This window comes from Nyctibius grandis, chromosome 11 (assembly GCF_013368605.1).
Source record: "Nyctibius grandis isolate bNycGra1 chromosome 11, bNycGra1.pri, whole genome shotgun sequence".
Taxonomy (NCBI): Eukaryota; Metazoa; Chordata; class Aves; order Nyctibiiformes; family Nyctibiidae; genus Nyctibius; species Nyctibius grandis.
This window is the reverse complement of record NC_090668.1, coordinates 8,703,768-8,727,899: the sequence shown is the minus strand read 5'-3', so window position 1 is coordinate 8,727,899 and position 24,132 is coordinate 8,703,768. Positions and strand designations below refer to the sequence as shown.

Sequence of the window (24,132 nt, the reverse complement as noted above, 5' to 3'; positions counted from 1 at the left end):
GTCATCTTAGTTGTTACTTTTAAGAGGTAAAACTTTCAGATGTTTCTTTTTTTAAGGAACTATCATTCCAGCCATGAAGCGCTCTTCTAGAGGAACATGTGCAAGGAAGTAATTAGTGAAATTCCTAGTGTATTTTGACCCTAGAATCTTCTTTATGAGAAATCTGAGTGATTAAAATTTTTAAAAGTTGCATAGGAATGTTTGCTTAACCACTGTTAATCTTTGAATTGAAGTCTTTGGAAGATGTTTTCTAATGCTCTGTAGCTATCCTAAGGAACTTAATTACTGTAGGTGTGCACAGGAAAGCATGTCAAGTTTTATGTTTAGCTGTCACTTATGATTCAGCTTCTGCACAGAAGGATGCAGTAAAATAGATTAACTTGGATAGAATTTATTTTCTGTTCACAGTCAAATATCTTGTTGTGCAATACTTAGCTTTTAGTAGAAGGCATTCAGATTCCAGTCTGTATTTCCAACTTAGCATTGCACTCCTGTGGTTGCAATTTTAACAGCAAAGAGACTCTGGCTTGTGACTACTGTGTTATTGCCTAATGAGGTTATTCTTTGTTTGATTTACTGGCTTAATACTGTAAAAAGTGGCATTTAAAGGGACTTTTTCAAGTGGAATACTTGGACTGGGAGCTGAGCTAGCCATCATTGGTAAAATTTTGATTGCAAAATTGCATACTGGGAAATAGTTGATAACAGCTAGAAAACTTTAGGGTTTTTTTGCCTATGCCTTACCAGAGGTAAGAAGGCATTTTATTCTGAAGCTCACAAGTCACCTTTACGCATGAGAGAAATGCTGCTTTGGTTTTCTTTCCCATGATTTGTTAAGAGCATTTTAAACAAATGAGGCCGTAGACCCAAACATGTCTTCCTTGATTTGATAACCTACAGAAAGCCAAAGGCTTTATGGGTTCAAGTCTATTATGAAGAAGTTCAAGTGTATGTTTATAGTGACCAAATAAATTTCCTCTAGAATGGGTATATATCCATTTCAGAAGCATTGCTGTTTCATGTCTGTGCTTCACTATGACCAGAACAAGACTCCAATATCTTATCACCTTCTTTTTGGCCAAAACCACTTAACTGGTGCTGACAGAGTTCTTAATTTAGTTTGTATTAGACAGAAGATAATTCCCCAAAAGAACTTTCCCAAAAGAAGAATAGGTGTAAGATGGGTAATTTTTATTAAAGGAGTGAAATCTTGGCTATAATTTGAAAGCAAAATTATTAGTCTTCACTGGGCCGGGAGTTTCCTTGAACTGTATATTCAAAGCTCCCTTAAAGTATTGAGTTTTGATTTTTGTCTTGCTACCTAGCATGCAAATACTATGTTTTTTCTTTATCTCCACTGTAGCGGTTTCCTTCATTTATGTTGCAATGCAAGATTTTGTTTATGAGGGTTCTGAGTTGTGAACTATTTGTGTATCATTTTCAAGTCAAAAGAATACTTCAGCAAATGTAACTCTTATTTTCGTCTTGTTGAGATGACTTTTGAAACTGAAACTGACATGCAGAGAGAAGGAAAGTAAAAACATAATTGTATACCACAGGTGAAATGGTACGGCAGGCTAGGGTACTGGCTCAAGCCACTTCTGATCTCGTCAACGCCATGAGGTCAGATGCTGAAGCAGAAATCGACATGGACAACTCTAAGAAGCTTCTGGCTGCTGCAAAGCTCCTGGCAGATTCTACAGCCCGTATGGTTGAAGCTGCAAAGGTACCAGGAAAATGAACTGTCAGCTTAAAATGGTATGGTTATACACAAAGAAGAGTTGGTATGTCAGATACTATAGATAGGATCTGGCTGATAGTAGAGATGTTTTTTTTATCTTGTAAATGTTCTGCTTTTAATGAGTTATCCTAGGTATGTTCAGAAAAAAACAATGAGGAATCTTGCCTGTGTTGTTAACCCTCAGCCCCATTCTCACAAGAGAGGCAAATATCTAACCTTTTCTTTCATTTCTGTGCTAGAAACCTATTTAAATCCACTGGGGAGGAATATGTTCTTTGAATTGTTTCCCAGATCCTATACTTAAATGATTTTTACAGATCAGGGCCAGCCATTCTGCTAGGGCTCTAGAAGGCCCATATGCCTGGCTACAGAGCATATCCTTGATTTTCCAGTAGTTTCTCAGACTTCAAATGGAGAAAACCTACTGCGTTAAATCTCAAGGTTTGGACTGCAGTTACTGAAAGGCATGTTGAATTGGGAATTTTAAAAACTGAGTATTTTTTCCAAAACCTACCTTCATTGAAGTACAGTATTATAGATCATAGTGGAAGCAGTTTACAAAGGCTTTTTTTCCCAAGCACCTGAAGTAGTATATGAAGCAAATGTTCAACTCCCTTCCTCAACATACCTAACATATACGGTAACAACCTTGCACTAGCAATAAATTTTCCGCTTCCAAATCTTGTAACATTTTAATGTTCTAACTTTGGTTAAGATAATATAAGGGGAAAAAAAAGTCTGATGTAGCAGACCTGTCTGGAACTAAAGCCTTGATATTAGTCTATATTTTCTGCAGGAACATTTACTGAGGCTCATGTTTTTTCCTCTGAAATTTTGGGCAGGGAGCTGCAGCCAATCCTGAAAATGAGGATCAACAGCAGCGTCTGAGAGAAGCAGCAGAGGGATTGCGGGTTGCTACAAATGCTGCTGCACAGAATGCGATCAAGAAGAAAATTGTCAACAGATTAGAGGTTGGAAACTAGATATTGTTGAATTTTCAGTTTACTCTGTTTTGATAATTAGTATCTGTAGATAATTTCAAGCAAGTAGAAATGCATATTTCTGGAAAGGTGCTAAGCATATAATGATAGCACTGTAAGCTCAGTTTCAGAGTACAAGGCTTGGAATTAGAGATGCTAGTATATGATACCATAGTCCTCAGAAAACTGAGCAACTTGTGTCACTGATGTAGAGTGGTGTAAAAATTTGACTCTGAAGGCATTTGATGGTGGCTTAGTCATAAAACTAGAACAGCTGAAGTTTTAAACAGCTGAGCTGAAACTACTTCATTACTGTTTTAATTTATCTGTATAATCTGTCATTTGCACGCAATATCTTTTGGTAGTTTTACTAGTATCTCTGCCAGAGTTTCGTGTAAATTTCCATACAAATATATGTTGAATTGCACCATATCCAAATAAACTGGTAAGTTACTCAGAGAATCAAAGAAGCATAAACAAAAGTGATAAGATACATCATTTCTAGTAGCACAGCCAAGGGGCAGAAAGGCAATTTACTGTGCTCTAAGTATAAAATATCTTTGAATTTGACTTGTAGGCAAGGTTTGATCTTCCTATTCTCAGCTAAAATGCAGAAAAGACAAATTTAGAAAAGAAGCCTTTCATAATTCCTCATTTCCAACTGTGGTTTTACAGTAGTCTGATTCAACTGCAATGAGATTAGACAAACAAGGAGATCTAAGTAGGTAACCGTGTTCCAGAAGTGCATTTAAATTACTGTATCTGGCTAGAACTAAAAATCAGGAATATTTCAGGAAATAAAGGCTGATGTCTCAATTTTTTCACTGCATGCAAGAAATCTTTATAGAAAGGACTTCTTTTGTTTTTCTGTTATAGTATATACTGCCTTACAAAGGAGTGAAATGTGTAATGATGAGAATGAACTTCATGCTTGCTTGTATTTAGTGGGCCAGCTAAAGAAAAGTATTGTACAGTATGTTGGAATACCTTGGATCAATTGTTGAATTTTTAATTTTGTAGTAAGGAGAGGCTGATAAGACTCCTAGATATGTGAAGAAGGTCTTTTCAGTGCTCTTAGACTCAGTAATACCAGTGTTTTGTACCTCTGCATCATTTTAGTATTTTTGCTTTTGCCATAGAGCAATCTCAGTAGAAGTTGGCTCCCTTGAGTCTTTGATCAGAGATGTTAATGTAGCAGTGTGAGGTACTATATGTACTTTGTCTGTTTCTCTGGCATTCTTTGTAAGGAGCTAATTGATTAGGCCATTTCTGCTCTCTGTAATTGACTTATTTTGGTCATACTGCAACCGAAGCTATGGAGGAGTAAGAGCTTAGAATCCTTCTCGTTCCACCTTTCTCTTTATTGGCAAGTTAGAGATGGATAACAGTGTTCAGCTCATTTTCATCTTGAGAGAAGAGCAATCCTGAGTTTCCTTAAGGCATATCAAATTAATCAAGGGTTATAATGTATTAATCTGTCAAAGTTGTTACTGTTAAAGTTAGCTATCATATATATTTCATCCTCTGAATTACTCAGACTATTACCACTGATTTAACTCTGTGTTGTTTTCTCCAAAGATTGCAGCTAAACAAGCTGCAGCTGCTGCTACTCAGACTATTGCAGCTTCTCAGAATGCAGCTATTTCGAATAAGAACACAGCAGCCCACCAGCAACTTGTGCAGAGCTGTAAGGTAAACGTATCACAACCCGCTGACACATAACTCTTGAACTCTGCTTTATGGGGAACTGAAGATCACCTTCTATAATAACACTGTTGCAACCTCAAAAGGTTGTTTAAAAAACAAACAAACAAACACACAAAGAAACCAACACCCCACACTTTCATTTATATGGTTTCTGGAGAGCCCACATTTATTGTGTTAACCAATGGCTTCCATGCGTTACTGCATGGAGAGCTTTGAAAAGCTGAGCTACCCCTGCAAACACCTTATTAGAAAGGATTGACAGGCTTGTATACCTCAGCATGTATCTGTTGAGTAACAACTAATTCACCTGAAGCAAGTGCTTTAAGTAAGAGTTTTGCTGCAAATCAGTCAACAGTAGTGTATATGCAGAGCTATGCTAGAAGCATTGTGTGGAGGGGTTCAGTTGCTCAGAAATTTGTAGACTGGCAAGAAGTCTTGGCTTTGCGTTCAGCACACGAGTGTGCTCTTCAGCGTATGAGTAGCTCTATGATCATCAGAACAGGCTGTTGAAGGATACATGCAGTGAAATGGGACTGAAGTCTGCTAGGGATAAAGGCAACCTTTGAATTTTCCACAACAAAGGATGGAGTAGCAATAGTGATTTATATTATAATGGAGTGAAATCCTTATTTGATATATTGGTTATATAATTGGTTATATAACTAACAACAGTGATCCTGCTACTCTGATGTTCAGCCTACAAGCAACTGAGGCCTTAAATGTCACTGTAAAAAATAAGGTATAGACCTTACTATGGGGTTAACATGATTCCTAGCTTGAAGTTAAAGCTTCCAAGACCGCAGATTCAAGTTATGCCTCAAGTCAAGCACATTTTTATAGTTCCAAGCTAGAATTCAGAGTCTAGTGAGAAGCTGTTCTCTTTTGCGTTTAAGCTACATTTGGCAGCTTAATTTCTAGCTCTGACTAATGTTGCTTCAGGGTTTTTAAAGAATTTCCATTTAAACAAAAAATTGAAAAAGACAATAGAAAGCAAAAGGGTTTTCTTCTGGATGGAAGAGCAGTTATGTGAGGAACAAGAACAAAACTATTGAAGGCATCGTTAAAAACCACATTAACATTCAGCAATTATTTCTTGTCGTGGTAGTATTACTAAGAAATGTTGGAGTTAAATAAGGTAGCTCAAGTACATCTCAAGATTGTGTTGTAGGCAGCTACTATTTCAGTATGAATTACAAAAAAATCAAGCTGATTTATTGTATTTACAGTTCAGTCTAATTTGATCTTGATGATTTCTTAGATAGCAGAGAAGATTCGATACTTACTATATTACTTTATTGGGGGAAAAAATTTAATATTGCACTGCTGAAGTAAGTGTTATTGTGAAATGGATGGACAAGGAGCATGGATCTGGGCAGTCCAGGAATAAAGCTTTGGCAATACACACTTTAGAATGCTCCAGCCATACTATAAAGTTTGTATTAGAAGTCAAGGAAAAGTAGGCTGAGGTGCTTGTGTGTAAAAGACAATGTTTTTCTGAAAGCAAGACATTCTCTTGAAAAATCTGTCACCTCCACTACTGACATTTGAACATGGAAAGTAAGTAATTCAAAATACTTTGTGTACCTAATTTTGCAGAAAAATCTTAGATGGTCTTGAAGGATCTTTCAACTAATGAGCAGCTTGAATAAAGATTTCTTAAGTAGAATTAGAATGTCTCTGATAAATTCTATTGGTATTAATTCAGTTCCATGGAATCCTAAGTGAATTCTGTGAAGGCACAGAAATATTGTACCTGTGAATACTACAAGTTGTCTTTAAGGGGGGTGGAGAGGGGGCTTGCTTTAGTGTCAGAGGGTTTGGAGTTTTTATTTATCTACTAAAAACTTCTCCATTTGTTCATTATAGAATGTTGCAGACCACATTCCTCAGTTGGTGCAAGGTGTAAGAGGAAGTCAAGCTCAGGCAGAAGACCTCAGTGCCCAGCTTGCTCTAATAAATTCCAGCCAGAACTTCCTTCAGGTGAAGTGACTCAATGACAGTAGTAGATTCCATCAGAGGAAAAAGCATTTTTTTAGTGCTGTATTTTTTTTGTGATAAATAAGCAGTAAACTGTGAAGAACCATGTAAGGAAGTTCATCACTGACTGTGAGCCATAGCTAAGGAGAATTTAGTTCCTCAGGTCAGATGGCTGAAGTATGTTGAATCTGTGGAGAGTGAAAACTCTCCACAAAAAAGTGAAGATAAAAGTAATAAGAAAACTAAAGTGTATGGAGAAGAAATATTCATTGCTGTAGCACTTGCCTTCTGGGAAAGAGTTTGAAGAACAAGATAGAGACAATTCAGGATCTTTCTAAGTAGAGGTCTGAATATGTGAGATGCTGTTGTAACCTTTCTTAGTGAAGGTAAAGTCAGTGTTGCAGCAACAAGCTCCAGAATTCCTCACAAATTAAAGGGAATATTACCATGTTTTATTAGATACTAGCCTGCATACATAATAGATCTTGATTGAAGTTTTGAAGAACAAAACACAAAATTTGACTCTGTGCTTCTTCCAAAACAACTTAAAAAAAAAAAAATGGGTAAAATATTCAGCCTCAAGTTGTGCCAGGGGAGGTTTAGATTGGATATTAGGAAGAATTTGTTCGTGGAAAGGGTTATCAAGCAGTGGAACAGGCTGCCCAGGGAAGTGGTGGAGTCACCATCCCTGGACGTATTTAAAAGACGAGTAGATGTGGTGCTTAGGGATATTGTTTAGTGGTGGACTTGGTAGTGTTAGGTTAATGGTTGGACTCGATGATCTTAAAGGTCCTTTCCAACCAAGGTGATTCTGTGATTGAGCATTGATAACAAAACTATTGGATTTATTGTTATTACAAGAAACAAACGGAAGAAACCAATTCTCCATGTAATGACATGATCATTACTTGCCACTAGTTAGTCCTGCCTTAAACGTGGAATGGAAACGAACCCTTTCGTTGGCTGCTGGTAGCAGGTGCTTTATGGTCACATATAGGCAGAGGTATCGCAAACAATGCTCTTGCTCTGAGTGTTTTGCATATGATTCCCTCTGGAGTCATGAAAACGATTTATTTCCTCTGTGGCTGTATGTGTATACCATGGTGATGGTAAGAATCGGCAAAGTATTTTGATTGTATTAGCAGCAAACCCTGTGAAGAGTCGTTGCTTGAATTATAGTTTTCAATTTACAGAATTTTGGCAGAGTTTAATATTTAGAAATGTTGAGACAAATTTGCCATCTGTGCCACCTGGCTCATACCACATGGATGCTGAATGGCAAAACTGCACATTTAGATATTTTTAAGTAGTCTACAGTACTCAAAGGCCTCAGGCAGACATTGATACCAATGAAGTAGTCATTGTACTAGTAAAGCACAAATGAGTCCTACTGCAGAGGACACTGCAATGCGAAATTATGACAAGGGGCAACATATGAATAAAAGGCCGGGATCTAGAAGGTGTATGGTTAAGGAGCAGGGGAAGTGCATGAAATGGTCATTACAGAAAATCTAGAAGTCTCATGAGTGTGTGGAGGAAGCAGTTTGTTTATTGAATCCTAAGCCTTCGTTAAAGCAAATGAACTAGTAAAACCAATTGTGTTCACTGCTCTTCTTTGAACAGCCTGGAAGTAAAATGGTGGCATCTGCTAAAGCTGCAGTCCCCACTGTGACTGATCAAGCAGCAGCAATGCAGCTAAGTCAGTGTGCGAAGAATCTTGCTACTAGCTTAGCTGAGCTACGAACAGCCTCCCAGAAGGTAGGTAAATACTAGTTTTAATCAGCTAAAGCAAGATGGCTTGGATGGTGGTCACAGGCTCACTCCTGCTTGGCCCACTGTATCTCCCCCAAGGGAATGGCTGTTGCTCAGGAAATGTTGGCTTCTCAGCATTGCTTTTTCTGCACAGTTTGCTCAGACTCCGAGGTGGCATCTGTGTCATTATAGAAAGGAAAGGGAGAAGTGGCAAGAAAACTGAAAAGCTTGTGCTACCCTTTCCATACCAGAAAGTCAGGAAGAGGGTGTACGCAGAGCAGCACATCAAAGCTTTGAGCTGCTGTTACATCTGAGGGATAGCGGGGAATGGGGAGCATATCTCGTGCACCTGAGAAACTGGGGAGAACCCAGATACAGCACTGCTGTGGTCAGTGTTGTGATTGTGAACTGGAGGTATCATCCCTAAAAATCAGGGAAGCAGAGGCTATCTGTGATTCATGCACATATTTCTAAACTGTGCATGGGTAAAAAAAAAAAAAGTATCAGTGGTAAGTGTTCTTTTTTTTTTTTTGTGTTCACTGAGGCCCAAAACCAGGATTGTAGCAGACCTACAGGTGTAAGATGGCTACATCTGAGCTAACGTTAAAACTTCCAGCTCAAGTACTGATGATTGTGTGCTGCCACATCAGAGGGTTCAGTGTGACTTTAGTCACGATGCATAGGTAGGCTGTTTGTCAAAGGTGAAGTCCAGACTGCAGCAGTTATTTTCTCGGTACCTGGGCTGCCTAGTGTGAAAGTATGTGTACACAAGCTGAGTGCATCTCATTCCCCTGCTGGCTCTTAACAGTGTGTTGTTCTATTCACAAGCTAAGAATATTGTGCAGGAGTTTGGAATCCATGATGTGTAACACTTAAAGTGCCCACAGTGTCCCCTAAAGTCATGACAGCAATAATTTGGAGGAGGAGATAATATCTGAAGCATTTACTATTTCTGATAGTGGCTTACAGCTGCTAACCATGATATTGATCTGATTTCTGAATAGGCTCATGAAGCATGTGGTCCAATGGAAATTGATTCTGCTTTGAATACAGTCCAGACACTCAAAAATGAACTGCAAGATGCGAAGATGGCAGCTGTGGATGGGCAGTTAAAACCTCTCCCAGGAGAAACTGTAATTGAAGAAGGATGTTCTTCATTTAAAAACAAACAAAGTTAGCTGTTAAAAATTTTAAGTATTAGAGGCAACACAAGTAGTGAGGCTTTGGATAATGACGATGCTGATAGGATTTTGCACTAATTCTCTTAAAAAGAGTATATATTCCTACTACACCAGAAGCATGTTCTGTAGCAGAATTACTCATAGGACTGTAGGGCCTCCCTCTCTGTTGTAAAAATGACAATTTAGTAGCAGCAACGTTTTGGTCTTTTCTTGTCAGAAAGAATTTCTTTTCAATAGTGACAAAGATGAGAACTCAATAGTTCTAAGACTACCGGTCCTGGTAGGCTTAGAAAGGTAAATGTTTTATTTGGCTAAAATTCCCTTCTCCTCGAATGAAGATATTGATTTCCTTTGCTAACTATAAAATAGTTTTGTTGTTCATATTACCTAATATGTTAATTTTTTTCACCCTGGATGGGGAAAACATGCTAGTAAGGTTTCAGAGAAACTGTATGTGTGTTTGGTAGCTGAGGTTAAATCTTGTTTTTTGTGGAGTCACGAATTTTTTAGTACTATTTAAAAAACAAGTGTGTTTTAGTTGAGCTTAAACGAAGAATTTTGTCCTTTGCAATTTTTCACAGCTTGAGAAATGCGCTCAGGACCTGGGAAGTACATCCAAAGCAGTCGGTTCATCAATGGCCCAGTTGTTAACTTGTGCTGCTCAAGGCAACGAGCACTATACAGGTAGTGTTTTATTCATCATGTCTCTGCGAAACCTCTGCTTTCCGTAAGTTACTTGATAGAAGATTTTCTTATCACAGACTACTTAAATCAAGGAATTACTCATACTTTTTTTAAAGCTGATAGTGAATTCTGGCAAGTTACTGGGAATTGCTAGTGTGAATAACGTGCTTTATGAAAGAATAGTGTTGTGATCTGCTGTGTGTCTGTATGTAATCAGAATAGATTGAGACACCTGTTTTTGTAAATATATGCCACTGAAACTCTGTGAAGGACAGAACTAAAATGTAATGCAATTTAAAAGTCAGTGCCACTGGAACTGTTGCTGTGTTCTTTGAGAAGGTTAAAAGGGTCTTTGGATATTTTTTTGAAGCACAGGATGCAAACATACTTGGTGACATTTAAAATTGCATCTCTTACTAGACGTTACCAGTTTACATGTATAATGCAGGTAGTCTCTGACTCATTGATCACATTTGCGTAGTTTGAGTTAAAGGCAACAGGGAATGTGGGCACACAGATTCTGCAATTTGTTTTTCTACCTGTACTTTTAGAAACCCAAAGCAACCTTAATAAAGAAAGTGCTCCTTGCAGGGGTGAAAAAAGGTTTACTCTTAGATGGCAAAATGTTCTGTCTCCTTTCTGTTAAGAAATGAAAGCTGTTGATGCAAATGCTACTGTAGGATTTTTTTTTTTTAATGTTACTGGTAAAATGCATTATGGCAATTACCACTTCATTGGATTTAATTGCATCAGGGCTACATAACTTGCTCTCATTTGAAGCAGATGTAATTGCATTAAGATGGCTCACATTCTATCACAGTTATGCAGAAGTTAGCACTGGGTATCTGGTGAAGGAATTAGAGATACTTGCAGCTGATATCGAATAATTGAATCTAGTAGCTCTCTTAACATCAAGTTATAAGAGCTGTTTGGTTAGGAAATCCTACAAAGCAATGAGTTCCTTTTCAAAGCTCATATAACTATTTTCTATCTTATACTGTTGTTATGCAAAAACTGTGAGCTCAAGCACTGAGTGGTTGCAGGTATTATGACATTCTGCTGTTCCTCTGTGATAAAAATTCTTTACAGCTTGTACTCACTATTTAGTCATTCCCTCTTGTCTGCAACTGTCACAGTAAGTTGCTTTTCACTTTGTACTGAAAGTCATTGTAGAGGATGAAAGCAGCACTAAACTGAAAGCAAACAATTGGACCTTTTTATTTTGTGGTACTGTGATAAATTGTGTCAAACTTAAAAGATGCTTACTGGTACTCTAAATAAAGGAAACAAAACGTGTGGGTATTTTTCCTGAAATTTCCTTGACATTAAGAACATAGAAGGCTCTCTCTGGTTTGTCAAATAGAAAGGTTATAACTGCAACGTAGGCAGTACTGTTTCTCTGACTAGCTTGGCTTTACTCTGGCAGATAATATCACTTGCTTTTCATTATCTTCTAAAATTTCTGCATTTAAAAATGTTCAGTTGATCGGCACTGTGTTAAATGCTAATATGGCTACTTTGTGGGTTGTATTTGGTTGTGATGTCCCAGCTTTCTAAATATTTCCAATAGGGATGTTAGAACATTTTAATTATTTTTAATGCCTAAATGTGGATAACCAAGAGATCTTGTACAGCAAATGTGAACCTTTTCTATAGCTTTCTTTTGGTAGGAATAGCATGATTTTAGCATTATCACTCAAAATATACCACCTACATTAATTGCATATGTTGTTGACTAGACTATGTGCTAATTAAGGTCTTTTAGAACACTGTTTTGTATTGGTTTTTATTAAGGGTTGAATTAAGTTTCCAAAGTAGAAGAATGGAACCATTATTCATACAGTCATGCACGTTAGTGCTAGAGCTGATGAATGTCCTACAAAGTTGGCCAGACCACAGAAACTAATGTCATTATATCCTCTCTGTGACTTCATTGTTATTTTCATGTGCTTGTACTCAGTGATGTTAGGTTATATCAAGTTGTATCATCCCTAATGATCTCTTTTCATTTTTTTAAATTGCTTGAACTTAAGCCATTGCTGTGTTTATTCTCTAAAAAATCCAAAGTTGCATTTTCAGAAGCGGCAGAGATGGTGTGGCTCTGAAGTTATGTACACCGTTCTTGCAGACAACCACTTTCCCCCATAGCTTGGAGTATGAGTTTTTCCTCATTTCCAGGTTTTAGATTTTCTTCTTTTTCAGTGCTTCACTAAGATTTAGTCACTGGTGTAGAGCTGTGCCTGGAATGTGGTCTTTGGGGTATAATACTTTATGGCTTCACTACAGGCATTCCTCTAGGCAAACGATGCTATGTATTTCAAATGTGTTCATTTTTGAATATTTTCTTTTAAACTGCATTTGCAATATTATTTTGCAATGGGATCATTACCTGCAAATTCATCTATCATAAAATACAAAGATCATCTTTAAGGGTACTAATAGAATCCTTGATGAAATCTGAACATAGGAGTTGCTGCCAGAGAAACAGCTCAGGCTTTGAAGACTTTGGCTCAGGCAGCACGAGGGGTTGCAGCATCTACTACCGACCCTGTGGCAGCACATGCAATGTTGGATTCAGCAAGGGACGTCATGGAAGGCTCTGCTATGCTTATTCAGGAGGCGAAGCAGGCCCTGGCTGCACCAGGGGATGCAGACAGTCAGCAGAGATTAGCCCAGGTAAGTTGCAACTTGAGCAGCTACGTGAATTATCAAACACCCAGTGAAATTACTTAGAACGCAGCATTAAATAATGAGAACAACAGAAAATAAGGCTGCAAGGAATGACAGCTTTCTATTCCTTCCAGCAACTCTCAGATAGTAACATCATGCTTATGTTAAACAAAGCAGATGGTACGAAGTATGATATTTTAGTCATCTTTTAGAAAAATAAACTTAGACAAAGATGCAGCTAAGTGCTTTTACTCACGACATATTTGAGTAGGCTGCTTGACTGCAAAAATGAAACAACTGTTAAACTGATCATTATCAAGTGAAGGATCTGTATTTATGTTATACTCAAAAAGTGAATGCACATTTTGCACACACGTGGCACTGCTGCTTTTGAAGACTTAAGGAGTAACAGGTTCTTTTTTACTGGTTTGAAAAGTTCTATAATTGGCCTGTATTTTAAATAATTTATTATGAGGAAACATTTGTTTTAATCAGGACTTTGTCTGAAAAATGTAGCATGCAAAGGATTTCTGTGATTAGTATACAGTTAACTTCAGAGGCATTCTGTTATCTGCAGTGCTGCAGCCTTTATACCAGGTGCCAGGAGCAGCTGTGGAGCTGCCCTGCCAACACTATCCTATCAAATGGGTGAGCATAAGTAATGACTACTGCTAGACTACAGGTGAGCAAACCAAGAAAGTAGCAAGCCTCAAAAATGGTCTTCTTAGAGTCAGAATGTAGGAATTGCTGGCTATAGAATGTGCCTTCTATTAGATAAATGACCACTTAAGCCTTTCTTGGTGTGGATGTGTTTACTTATGTGTTGTAGGTGGCAAAAGCAGTGTCTCACTCTTTGAATAGCTGTGTAAATTGTCTGCCTGGACAAAAGGATGTGGATGTGGCCTTGAAGAGTATTGGGGAATCTAGCAAGAAGCTCCTTGTTGATTCGGTGAGATGTCTTTTGACATAGAAGTAAATTTCAGAGAACTGAAAAGTAGATCTGGGTTTCCCATGTGTCCATTTATTATTTAGTAAATGTGCCCTCAGTATACTTCATATAAGTTTTTTTTTTTTTTTTTAAATTTATGCAACTTTAAGTAGCTGCTACTTTGGCTGAAATGATGTTCTAGTTTATGGGAAAGGTGAAATGTCTGTGGCTTGTGAAGGCAGTATTCAAGTTGTCATAGATCACCATTAGTTTGGTTTTTTTTTTTTGAAAATGCCAACTGTGACCTAACACTTTGAAGAACATGAAAATTAGAAAATTATAATCCATCTCCCACCTAGAAGTGATCAGTTCCGATTAAGGAGCATTGTGGTCAGTCAAAAAATGTTTGGCACGTCTGTGGTTGTTTTGTGCAAGGAGAAGAATTGTTGTATTTCTGTTTAACTGCATCCATGTCAAAAAAAAAAAACCTTTGTGCACTGGTAATTTGCCAGAAGGTTATATGATTTGAAAAACTTCTTTCTGCGCCTACCAGTGATCCTGCTACCCTGTGAATGAAGGAGGAATTGTATTTTGATATGTTTGTGCAATGCCTTTTGGTAAAACCAGGTCAGGAGTTTAGAGTCATTGTGAAGAGCTGCCAGTACTTGTGTGGTGTTCTGGAGAGGTGGTTTGTGGAAGTGAATGATGATTCAGAAGCCAAAATTCTCCAGCTTTTACCACTGAGTTCCTCACTTCAAATTTCATAGTTGACCCATAAAATAGCTATTGTCATCTCTGTCCCTTGAAAGGCTTACGTACTTGTCTGTCCCTTGAAAGAAACAGCGGGACTAAGGTTGTTGTACAGATTTCTGGTTGATAGCTGTACCATAGATGGACTATTCCACATTCAGAACTGAATCCCTAGCAGTCCAGTTGCAGTACTCCATTCTAGCTTGTATGTGAAGCTCACTACTGTATTGCATTTAGTGTTCTTGAATTGTGTTGAACTTTCCAGTTGTGAAGGGCTGCTGTGACGTGACAGACAATAAAATACCGCACTTTGTCTCTTACAGCTACCTCCAAGTTCTAAGTCATTTCAGGAAGCTCAGAGTGAACTGAACCAGGCAGCAGCAGACCTGAATCAGTCAGCAGGAGAAGTTGTCCATGCTACACGGGGCCAAAGTGGGGAACTGGCTGCAGCCTCTGGAAAATTCAGTGATGATTTTGATGAATTTCTTGATGCTGGTATTGAAATGGCTGGCCAAGCACAAGTAGGTTTTTTTTTATCTTGCTAATTGGGACCAAGGATTATCTTGAGCATAGTATCTCGCAGTGCACTATCTTGGATATCTAAGTAGCACAGTACAATGTGCTAGTGTGAGCCTATCCAAATATGACGGGTGATGTTTGTTATGAAGCAGTCATCCATAGCTGGTTATCTGGAGTGAAGTCAACGCAGCATTTGTGTTTTACACAGGATACTGGTATTTGTTCCTGTGCCCAGTCAGAAATGCGATTTCCTACTCCTCTGTCTAATTTGGGCTGTTAACTAATTCGAGCTGTATATCTGAAGGCACAAATGTGTGCTGAACCTCTCAAAGCCTATGGAAAGGGTTGCCTCTAGTTTGGTAGAAATACCACGGAGCATAATTAATGTGACCACTGTTCAAAATTTAGCACCTTTCTTTGCTAATTTTCAAATGCTTTAAGTAGAGGGAGGAAAAGATGCATTTAAAATCAGACTTGATATTGCTGTATGGTGTGTGCTGCTGTGGATCTGCAAGCATTTGAAGCGGGCTGGCTAAAATGCCATGGATCTGACAGCAAGCACTTGGACTTCTGTTTAGTGATTTAAAATCTGGCTGAGTTCTATTTTGATGAACTCTGTAACAACTGGGAATGTTGTCGTGTATTACCTAACTTATTCCTAGTAGTTTAGGTACTCATTTGATGGAGATGCCTACTTCATTTTGTCTTACTGAATTTGGATGTACTGAATTACACTAATTGGTCATTTGGAGATGATTTAGGATAACATGTGTGAGCGTATAAAAAGGCGTCACATAACAGGAGAGCTAGGAGGACTTGCAGACAAAAAGAATCTGCAGACTGTTTTGCCCCAGTTAGTAGGACGAACTTGCAAACCTAAGAAATGATTGCCAGAAGAAAACTAGCCAGAAAGTCTTGAGTGTGCCAGTCCTTTGAAGTCATTTATGAAGTGTTTCTATAGAGCAGATACTTTGAAGTCAGTTAGGCACCAAATATCAGCTGATTCTCTGAAACTGAGTAGGAGCTAAGTACCTGACTATCTTTTTAGCCATGGGCCTCGTTGACTTTTAGAATATTTCGGCTGAGGCAATTCAATGAAGGCAAAGGTAGAAATGATACTTCAAATAGCTATTTGAAAAGAGAATTCCAGCTGCTGATGAGCTTGTGGCCTTTGCAGATTGGCTTATCCTGCTGACACGGAGGATGATAACCATCTTAGTTATTAATGGCTGATCTTTCAAAAGAGAATGCCTTCTATCTGTGTCTAGTTATTTAGCCTGAACAGAAGCAATACCAGGTATTCTGGATGCTCAGCAAAATGTTGGGGTAGGGAGGAAGCAGAATGTAAATATAGAGTAAAAGCTCTTCATATCAGCTGAGTAATACACAACCTCTTTATATAAAACCCTGAACAGACTGTGAGAAAGAACGGATTCACTTCTACTGATCATTGACAGAAGAACCTAGTCACAGCTATTTGCTGCGATAATGCGGTACTTCCCTGTAATTGTATGTATATGCAGGTTTTCCTTTTCAAGCAATGGCTTAAAATAAGTAATAGAACATCCCAGTTAGAATGTTTACCAACGTAGACTTATAGAAATGTATTTTCTTGGAATAGAGGACTTTCTGGAGGGATCTTTCTGTGTGAGTAATGCCAGTTACATGCTAGAGAGCCCGTGGGTTACACAGAAGATGCTAGAATACAGAGAGTGTACGCTGTCTGAATAATGTGGATCAGTTGTGCCAGGCAGAGATGCACGAGAGCCTTGACAGCAAAAGCATTGTTCAACAAGTAGTGAAGTTTCTCCGTCGCTCATTTGTGAATGCTGCCATTGTTAGAAACCAAGCTGTTTCTTATATGGGTTTCTTTTTCTGTTATGTAAGTGAAGCTAGAGGCACCTGTCCGGGTGAACAGAGGCTTTGGTCCATGTCCTTGTCTGGACTGCGGTCCCCCCTGTGTGTCAGTGGTTTCAGGTGGATAAATGAATTGGGTTTCCAAATGTGGTTTTAGCACACTTTCATTATTACAAACTCTGTGCTTAATGTTATGTTGCTGTGGCTTTCCAGACTAAAGAGGACCAGATTCAAGTAATAGGTAACCTCAAGAGCATCTCTATGGCTTCCAGCAAGCTGTTACTAGCTGCCAAATCACTGTCTGTTGATCCTGGAGCTCCTAATGCCAAGAACCTCTTAGCAGCAGCAGCAAGGTAAGGATGTGTTGCTTGCTTTAGGTTTTCCTAAGACATTTGCTTTTCTCTGTGATATTTATAATGTGTTTATATATTTGCCTGCTATTGACAGCTAATTGAGTGGTTGGAACCTGCAGTTCTATTTAAATGAAAGTGGGCTGAGGAAAACTACTTATTTTGGAGTAGTTCCTTAAATGGCATAACTTGTTATACTTGGTAGAAATAAGAACCAGCAGTTGAAGAGTTGGCCTGGTTTTTCAAAGGGACTAGTTTGTTTTACCTACTGATTTTTACCATACGTGTTCTGACAAGGCAGCAGCTAGCAGTAAGCCCCTCAATCAATAACAAAGAAATTGAATAGTATTCTTATATAGAATGTGCTTAAAAATCATGTTGTGGCTACCTATCACTAACAATGTGTATGATCAAGAACACTTGAAAGGGTTAGATGCTGTGTTTATTTGGTGGAAGATACCCTTACTTTAAGGATTCTGTCAACCATGCCCTGACGAATTTCATCTTGTGGACTCTGTTTCTCAGAGGTACTCAGTGTTTATGTGAAAAATAACACAGCATTTCAGTGTTTAACTGGATAATCACCTCTCCTTTGCTTTGTCAAACCCTTTTCATATGTTTTTTCCAAATTAAGTTTTTATTCGGTTATCTAAGTTTGTAAATGGAATGTTCAAATAGCAAACTAGAAGGGGGCTGCTGAAGGACAGATAGACATCACACGTAGAAATGTGAACGTTAGATCAGATGAATGTCTGAGATCATGTTGATGTGACTTACAATATTGTCTTCCAAAATATTTACTCCCACAAAGATTAGCCTAGAGAGGAATTGAGTAAGTTGACTCTTACTTCTTTGGGAATAATGTAGATGTTTGTCCTGAACCTTGGAATCATCCCTTTCTAATAGCAATAACTTCATTTTTTAAAAAAATAATCCACTCCTTTAATAAAGGACTTCTTAAAGAAGTTATGCTACTTTACTTTGACATATTTGTTAAAAAAACATATTCTGACATCCATCTTGTCTCCCCAGAAATAAATAGCTTCTAGGAAAATTGTAGGTAATCAAAGGCATGCTGCTTAAAAGTGAGGGAGTTGCATGAGCTTCTGTTATTGCCACAGCATCAGACTGCTACAGATTTCTGCTTTAGGCTTGGAGCATTCCTGTTTGGAGTGTAGAGGAAGTTAGTGTCCCTACTGAAACCCAGTTAGTTGTTAGTTTCTGCCAGGCTGGTATTCCCTCTGTAGAAGCATGTAACAAAAAAAAAGGGAGACAAGACATGCAGAGCCTTTAGATGTTCTATTTTGTCATGCTGTTAGTGTGTGTATGTGTATCTGCATGCATAAGACTTTACATAGACATCAGATAACCATGAAAAGTAAATACTGTGTCAATTCTAGTTTATGTTTAAGACTCTAAGGAGACACCGTATTTCCCTTCTCAGATCCTCTGTGGCTGCTTGTGACAAGCTTGCCAGGGCTCTGTTCTCTTTCCCTGCTACGATATGGTCAGGGTCAAGTATTTTTACTTTCTTTCTTCCTGTGGAAATGAAAAAAGAGGCACAGCTTCCTTTGCTTCCTGTTTGTAAGATGACTAATCTTCTCATTTTTCTCTCTTCTACGGTACTGTAATTAATTTTCTTGTATCTTCTTTCCTTCGTTCCCTCTTCGTTCCAGCTGTAATAGACACTCCAACTTTTTCAGTAGCTTTGGCCTCCTCCTTGTGGAGGCGTTTTTCTTGACTTCCTCTGACAGTCTCATAGGACTGAAACAGTGGCTGAGTTCCCTGCAGGATCCAAGTATTTATATGCTGTATTTGATGAAAACAAATGTGGCTTTTAGAGTCCTAGCATCCTCTTCTACTCTGGAGTTGGTGTTTGAGGGCTGACCCTCCTGGTTCCACTGCTTCCGAATAATTTTAAACGTAATGCTTGTAACTTGAGTGTATTCCTGGATACAGGTACCTGGTGTATAGTAATGATGTCCATGAGACCACACTACATCCTCTACAAAGCTGACCGTTCTAGTCTGTTACCAGGTTTGGGATTTTCTCTTTAATCACCGATATCCTCTGAGTCAACACGCGTTGTCTCCCTTAGCTTAAAATCAACAGTGGACAAGATGTTTTTGCATGAAGTTTCTCTGAGAGTGAACAGAACCTTCCGTTTTTGCTATCTATTCTTATGTCTGCATGCAATGACGTTTTTCTGATGCGTAGAAATCACTGATGTTCAGGAGGCTGAGAATCCATCATTTGTATTGATGTTATGTTGGTAAAGCCATGCATGTTGTTTTTCAGAGATAGATAACTGTAAAAATATTTGTGTATATATACACACAGACTTGGAGAATATCAATGATTAGTTAAAGAAAAAAACCAAACTTGATAACAGACTATATCAATATATAGCAGGACTGCCTGTGTGTAATACAGTATGCCAGACAGGACACAAGACATATATATGTAGCAGACCTAAAAGGCAGAAAGGGGAAAAATGACTCCACAAGGACAGCAAAGCTACTGAAAAGGGTAGGAGTCTCATTTAAAAAATATATATATATTAGTTTCCATTCTTTTTGCCCTGGAATTAAATGTAAAACCTGGTGCATATATAATAAGCACATCCTGTTTCCTTTTGTAACAGTATGATGCCATCCATCTAGGTAATCATGTTGTTGATGTTACCAATCCTGTTATCAAGTGCCAGTTTTCTTAAAGAGAAAATAATCTAAATGCCATGCAGAGTTTTCAAAGCCAGAGGAAAGCATATCCTCCGTGCACTCCGATTTCACTCATTTTCCAATTTGCCATAAAAAACAACACAAAAATCTTGCATTCCACTATAATGTCACAATACAAGCTAAAGCTTTGCAAATTGATGACAACATGCCTATCCATAGAAAATGATGTTTGATTAATAACAATGAATGGCAGACTTCTACTTCCTCCTTCAAAGCCTCTTTTTCTAGAAGCTACTTTCCTGGGTGGTTAGCTGTTAGTTTAAAATGTTATAATGAGTTTTAACTCATTAGTTATAATGAGTTTTGCTGAATATCAGAGCATTCATCGGAAACACAAATACTGACTATATTGAATGTCAGGTTCGGCCTATGTTCAAGAGCACCATAACAGTGAACTCCGACAGAAATGTAATGCAAAAATATCTTGTTCTCTGTGGATTTAAACCTAAGGGAGCCAATGAATGTTGACTTGGAGAATATCAATGATTAGTTAAAGAGGGAAAAAAAAAACAACTTGATAACAGACTATAAAAATATATAGCAGGATTAGGTGTGTGTATGTAATGGAGTATGTCAGACAAGACACAAGACTTTGCTAGCAAAGGTTATATAACATTACTTTACATTCAAACATTTTTTGACATACTGGCCAATTGTTTCTGTGTCTTTTAAGACTTCTGAAATGTTAGTTGAGAAATGAGTCAGTTAACATCAAACCTGGAGAAGTGCTAAAATACTTTTTAGCAGCTAAGTTTTGTCACTGTGCTAGTATAGTGGGTTGACCTTGACCTGCTGCCAGATAGTGTTTTGCCCTTTCTTAACAATGTTTTCCCAGAGGGGCCACCAGCTTGGCTGCTGGGCTCAGCTGTGTCCTGTGGTGGGTCTGTTGGAGCTGTCTGGAACCAGCTGTGCCCAATATGGAGCAGCCCCTGGCCTCTTCTCATAGAGGCTACCCCTGCAGCCAAAACCTTGCCACAGATAGCCAATACACTTGTTGCTGTGAGATGAAGCTTCTGTTTCTTCTGGACTAACTTCTCAGTTGTTCACAGTGAAGGGATAGATTTTCAGGTGTGGATCAGTGTCAAATGCTTTAGTGAAAATGTCTTTGCTCCTATGAAACTTGTTAAAGAAGAGGTCTCTAGGTAAACTGGTTAACATAGAGTTAATCCCCAAGCACTGTAAAGAAAAAATGCAGTAGAACATCAGAGTTTTATATCTTTATGCAGTGTACAGTTAATGAAACAAAAGTTTTAATTAGAGGAATAGTTTAACTTTAAAATATATCTTTCTTCCTTCTACTCTCCCTAGAGCTGTCACTGAGAGTATAAACCAGCTCATCACATTGTGCACCCAGCAAGCTCCCGGGCAGAAGGAGTGTGATAATGCACTCAGAGAACTAGAGGTATTTACTACATTTCAAAAGTTCTTATGAATAAAAACGGGCCCCGAATGTTTGTTTCCTTTGTTTTCTTTGTCCAGTTAGCTGCTGTCACTGTCTTCACACTAGATATCTGTGGGAGGGGTTTTAATTGCATACAAGGTAAGCGTAGGACCTCTGTGAACATCTTGTAGTTTTGGCCAGAATTAAATTTGCTGCCCTGTCCCCATCTCCTCTTCCCTACCCCTCAAAAGGTACAGTTTATTCCTTATTGTTCATACTTACTGTGAATTAAGGAAGAATCATGATGAGATGGACATTCCAGCAGTGCAATGGAGGGAGCTGCAGTATCTTGATTTTTCTGCTTATAGAATGTTGTCAGTGACATCTCGCTTTAGGATAACGTTCACCATCTTTTACCCTGTTGCTCCCTGCCATTTTGGTGTAGATTTTTGATGCCTTGTATCTGCTTTGTCACAGCCAAGTTGATATGTCGTGTGTCAATATAGGTTTTTGGAAGTTATGCTCTGGTTCATGAGTTAAATGTTTGGCTTGCTAAATAATGTGTAACAGGTCAGTTCAAAGACCTAATTCAAAGGCTGTGCACTGATCACAGAGGCAGCTGCTTACAATAGTAGGAAGTAGCATCTTTTCAATTACAATAAATGTTTGCTTGCTGTCACGGTCAGAACATCAAGAGAAGACTGGCCTGTGTAGAGAACATTAAACACCTTCAAGCTTTTTATTTCTGCCCCTTGGTATCAAAAGGACACAAAGGCCATTGCAGTGCATTCCAGGATATTGTGAGCTTTTTTAATACACAAGTCCACAGTCATCATCACAAAACATGGGTTGGAGTTTGCCTAGGAGCTGCTTTGTACTTATGAATTCTTAGCTTCTTGAGCTTAGAAGTGTTCTCCCCTTGGTTAAAGGGAATGGCAGCAAGTCTAAATAATAGAATGAGAAAACTGGAAATTGGGCTGTAATGTAATGGCTGCCTGAAATCAGTGCAGAACATAGGGGTGGAGCAAGCAGGGGGAATGAAGGACCATTTCTCAGGACTTCCTGAAAGGCTAATGGGGAGAGATCTGCAAAACAGCAGGGATGTGAAAGGTCAGAATTCCCAGCTAATGAGCCACAGAAAACTTGAGAGCTTGGGGGACAAATGTAGGGCAGAACAGCATTAAGAAGCCATTGCAGAGGGCTCTGTGCCAATAGAATGGCTTGCATGGATTGCAAACAAAGCTTGGAAAGGGCAGAAGGAAGATCTGTACCATATTGAACTTCAGGAAGCACTTGCTTGAGGGGGCAAGAGAGTTAGCGAGAAAAGCCTGGGTTTATGAAATTACATTAATTTCTGAGAAAAGGGAAACTGAGGCAAAACCACACAGTCCTGAAACCAGACTGGAGACTGGTATCAAAGTGACCTGAGAAACCTATAAAATTTTGGGGAAGGCATTATTAGTACAATTTCTCATTACAATCATTAAGCTCTTGCCTCTTTCCTTCATTTCCCCAATTCATCACCTACTGTTTCTAGTCTCCCCAAGGCTTCTTAAAAGTGATAAAAATTATTGTTTCTGTAGGAAGAGTGTGTCTCAGCTTGGATTTGATAGACTGTCAGTGTGCTCTGTAGTCTTCCCTGAAGACTCTGGAAAACTATGTTTAGAGAGGGCCTTACTGTATGACCTCCAATGAGATAGCTAAACTTGCCCAGAAATGCAGCTGAAAGGATCAACAAAGCTGTTACAGTAATAGCAAATATATGTCAGTGGGAAGTTGTGCTGGCTTGTGTTTCACTGTTCTGTCTCGTTAGGTTCTGGGAGCTTCTGTCTCGTTAGGTTCCAAGGGCTTCTGTCTCCATAATAGTGCAAGTACTGCAGGAACATTGTTTGCTTTACAAGTTGTTATTTAAAGATGGAGTACAGCAATGAAGAGTTGCTGCAATGTGTGTAAGAACTGAGAAGGAGATGAGAGGCAACTGGAAACTCTTTTCTAGATATTTCTTCTTCGTCACATCACCTTGTTCTCACAGTTTAATTACTGTAAGGCTTTAAGTTGGACTATAGCTTTTAAAAAGCAATAGCTGAGCTATTAAAAATATTGTAGGTGTATCTTAATATTAGAAGTTTAGTTATGAGAAAAGTCGAAGGGTTTAAAATCATGCCTAGATTTCCTTCAGGTGGAAGGCAAACATCAGATACAGATGTTAGTATCTTTCTATACTTAGTGATTTCACTTTTATTGGAAAGATTAAAAGTCTTTTCTACCTGATATTTGGCAGAAAATAGTTTTTCTCCAAACTTGGAAAAAGCATATGGCAGATTTTTTTACATATCAAAGAATTAGCCTGCTGCATTTTTACAGCTTTTTACAAGTTCTGTTATCTAAATGCATTGATTCTTCTCAATGAATATGTGATTGACTTTCATGTTGTTATTACAGGAATCAGAATCACCTCAGAAAAAGGAAAAAGAAAATCCAACTAGTATATGTAGTTTTGTGGCAGAGGGAGCTATGCTGGTGGAATCTATTGACAGTAGTAAGAGGCAGACAGGTGGTTGACTTGCACTTAGTTTGGGAGCCCTTTGTGTCTCAAGACAGTTCTTAACAAATGGTAGCTGGTTTTCCCATCACTCTTGTAATTCCATTTATGAAATTTAAAATAGTACTGAGAAAATGTACTAGGCTGACAACTGACAGAAAACCAGATTACCTCATGTCAGCTGAGCATCTCTAATTGACCATAAATCACTTGTCACAAACACAAGGTAAACCACAGTAGCCTATACTTCCAACAGATTCGTAGTGCATAAATGTGTAGTTACCGCAGTTCAGTTAATGTAGGGTAGCATTTAATGTGTAGCATGCTCATCTGTATGTGAGCCCTCAGTGAGTGTCTAGTTTTGTTTGCTTT

General features: G+C 38.4%; 1 protein-coding gene across 5 annotated transcripts in view; it reads left to right on the top strand.

Moving 5' to 3' along the window:
* Positions 1 to 24,132, top strand: part of TLN2 (talin 2) — a 197,211-nt gene that overhangs the window by 114,189 nt on the left and 58,890 nt on the right. For all 5 annotated transcript variants that reach the window (XM_068410654.1, XM_068410655.1, XM_068410657.1 and 2 more), the window contains exons 21-32: positions 1,560 to 1,726; positions 2,584 to 2,712; positions 4,300 to 4,413; positions 6,295 to 6,408; positions 8,029 to 8,163; positions 9,162 to 9,290; positions 9,920 to 10,022; positions 12,490 to 12,698; positions 13,522 to 13,641; positions 14,694 to 14,891; positions 16,960 to 17,099; positions 21,146 to 21,239. In XM_068410654.1, coding sequence (XP_068266755.1) covers positions 1,560 to 1,726; positions 2,584 to 2,712; positions 4,300 to 4,413; positions 6,295 to 6,408; positions 8,029 to 8,163; positions 9,162 to 9,290; positions 9,920 to 10,022; positions 12,490 to 12,698; positions 13,522 to 13,641; positions 14,694 to 14,891; positions 16,960 to 17,099; positions 21,146 to 21,239 — 1,652 coding nt within the window. The remainder of the gene's footprint in view (positions 1 to 1,559; positions 1,727 to 2,583; positions 2,713 to 4,299; positions 4,414 to 6,294; positions 6,409 to 8,028; positions 8,164 to 9,161; positions 9,291 to 9,919; positions 10,023 to 12,489; positions 12,699 to 13,521; positions 13,642 to 14,693; positions 14,892 to 16,959; positions 17,100 to 21,145; positions 21,240 to 24,132) is intronic.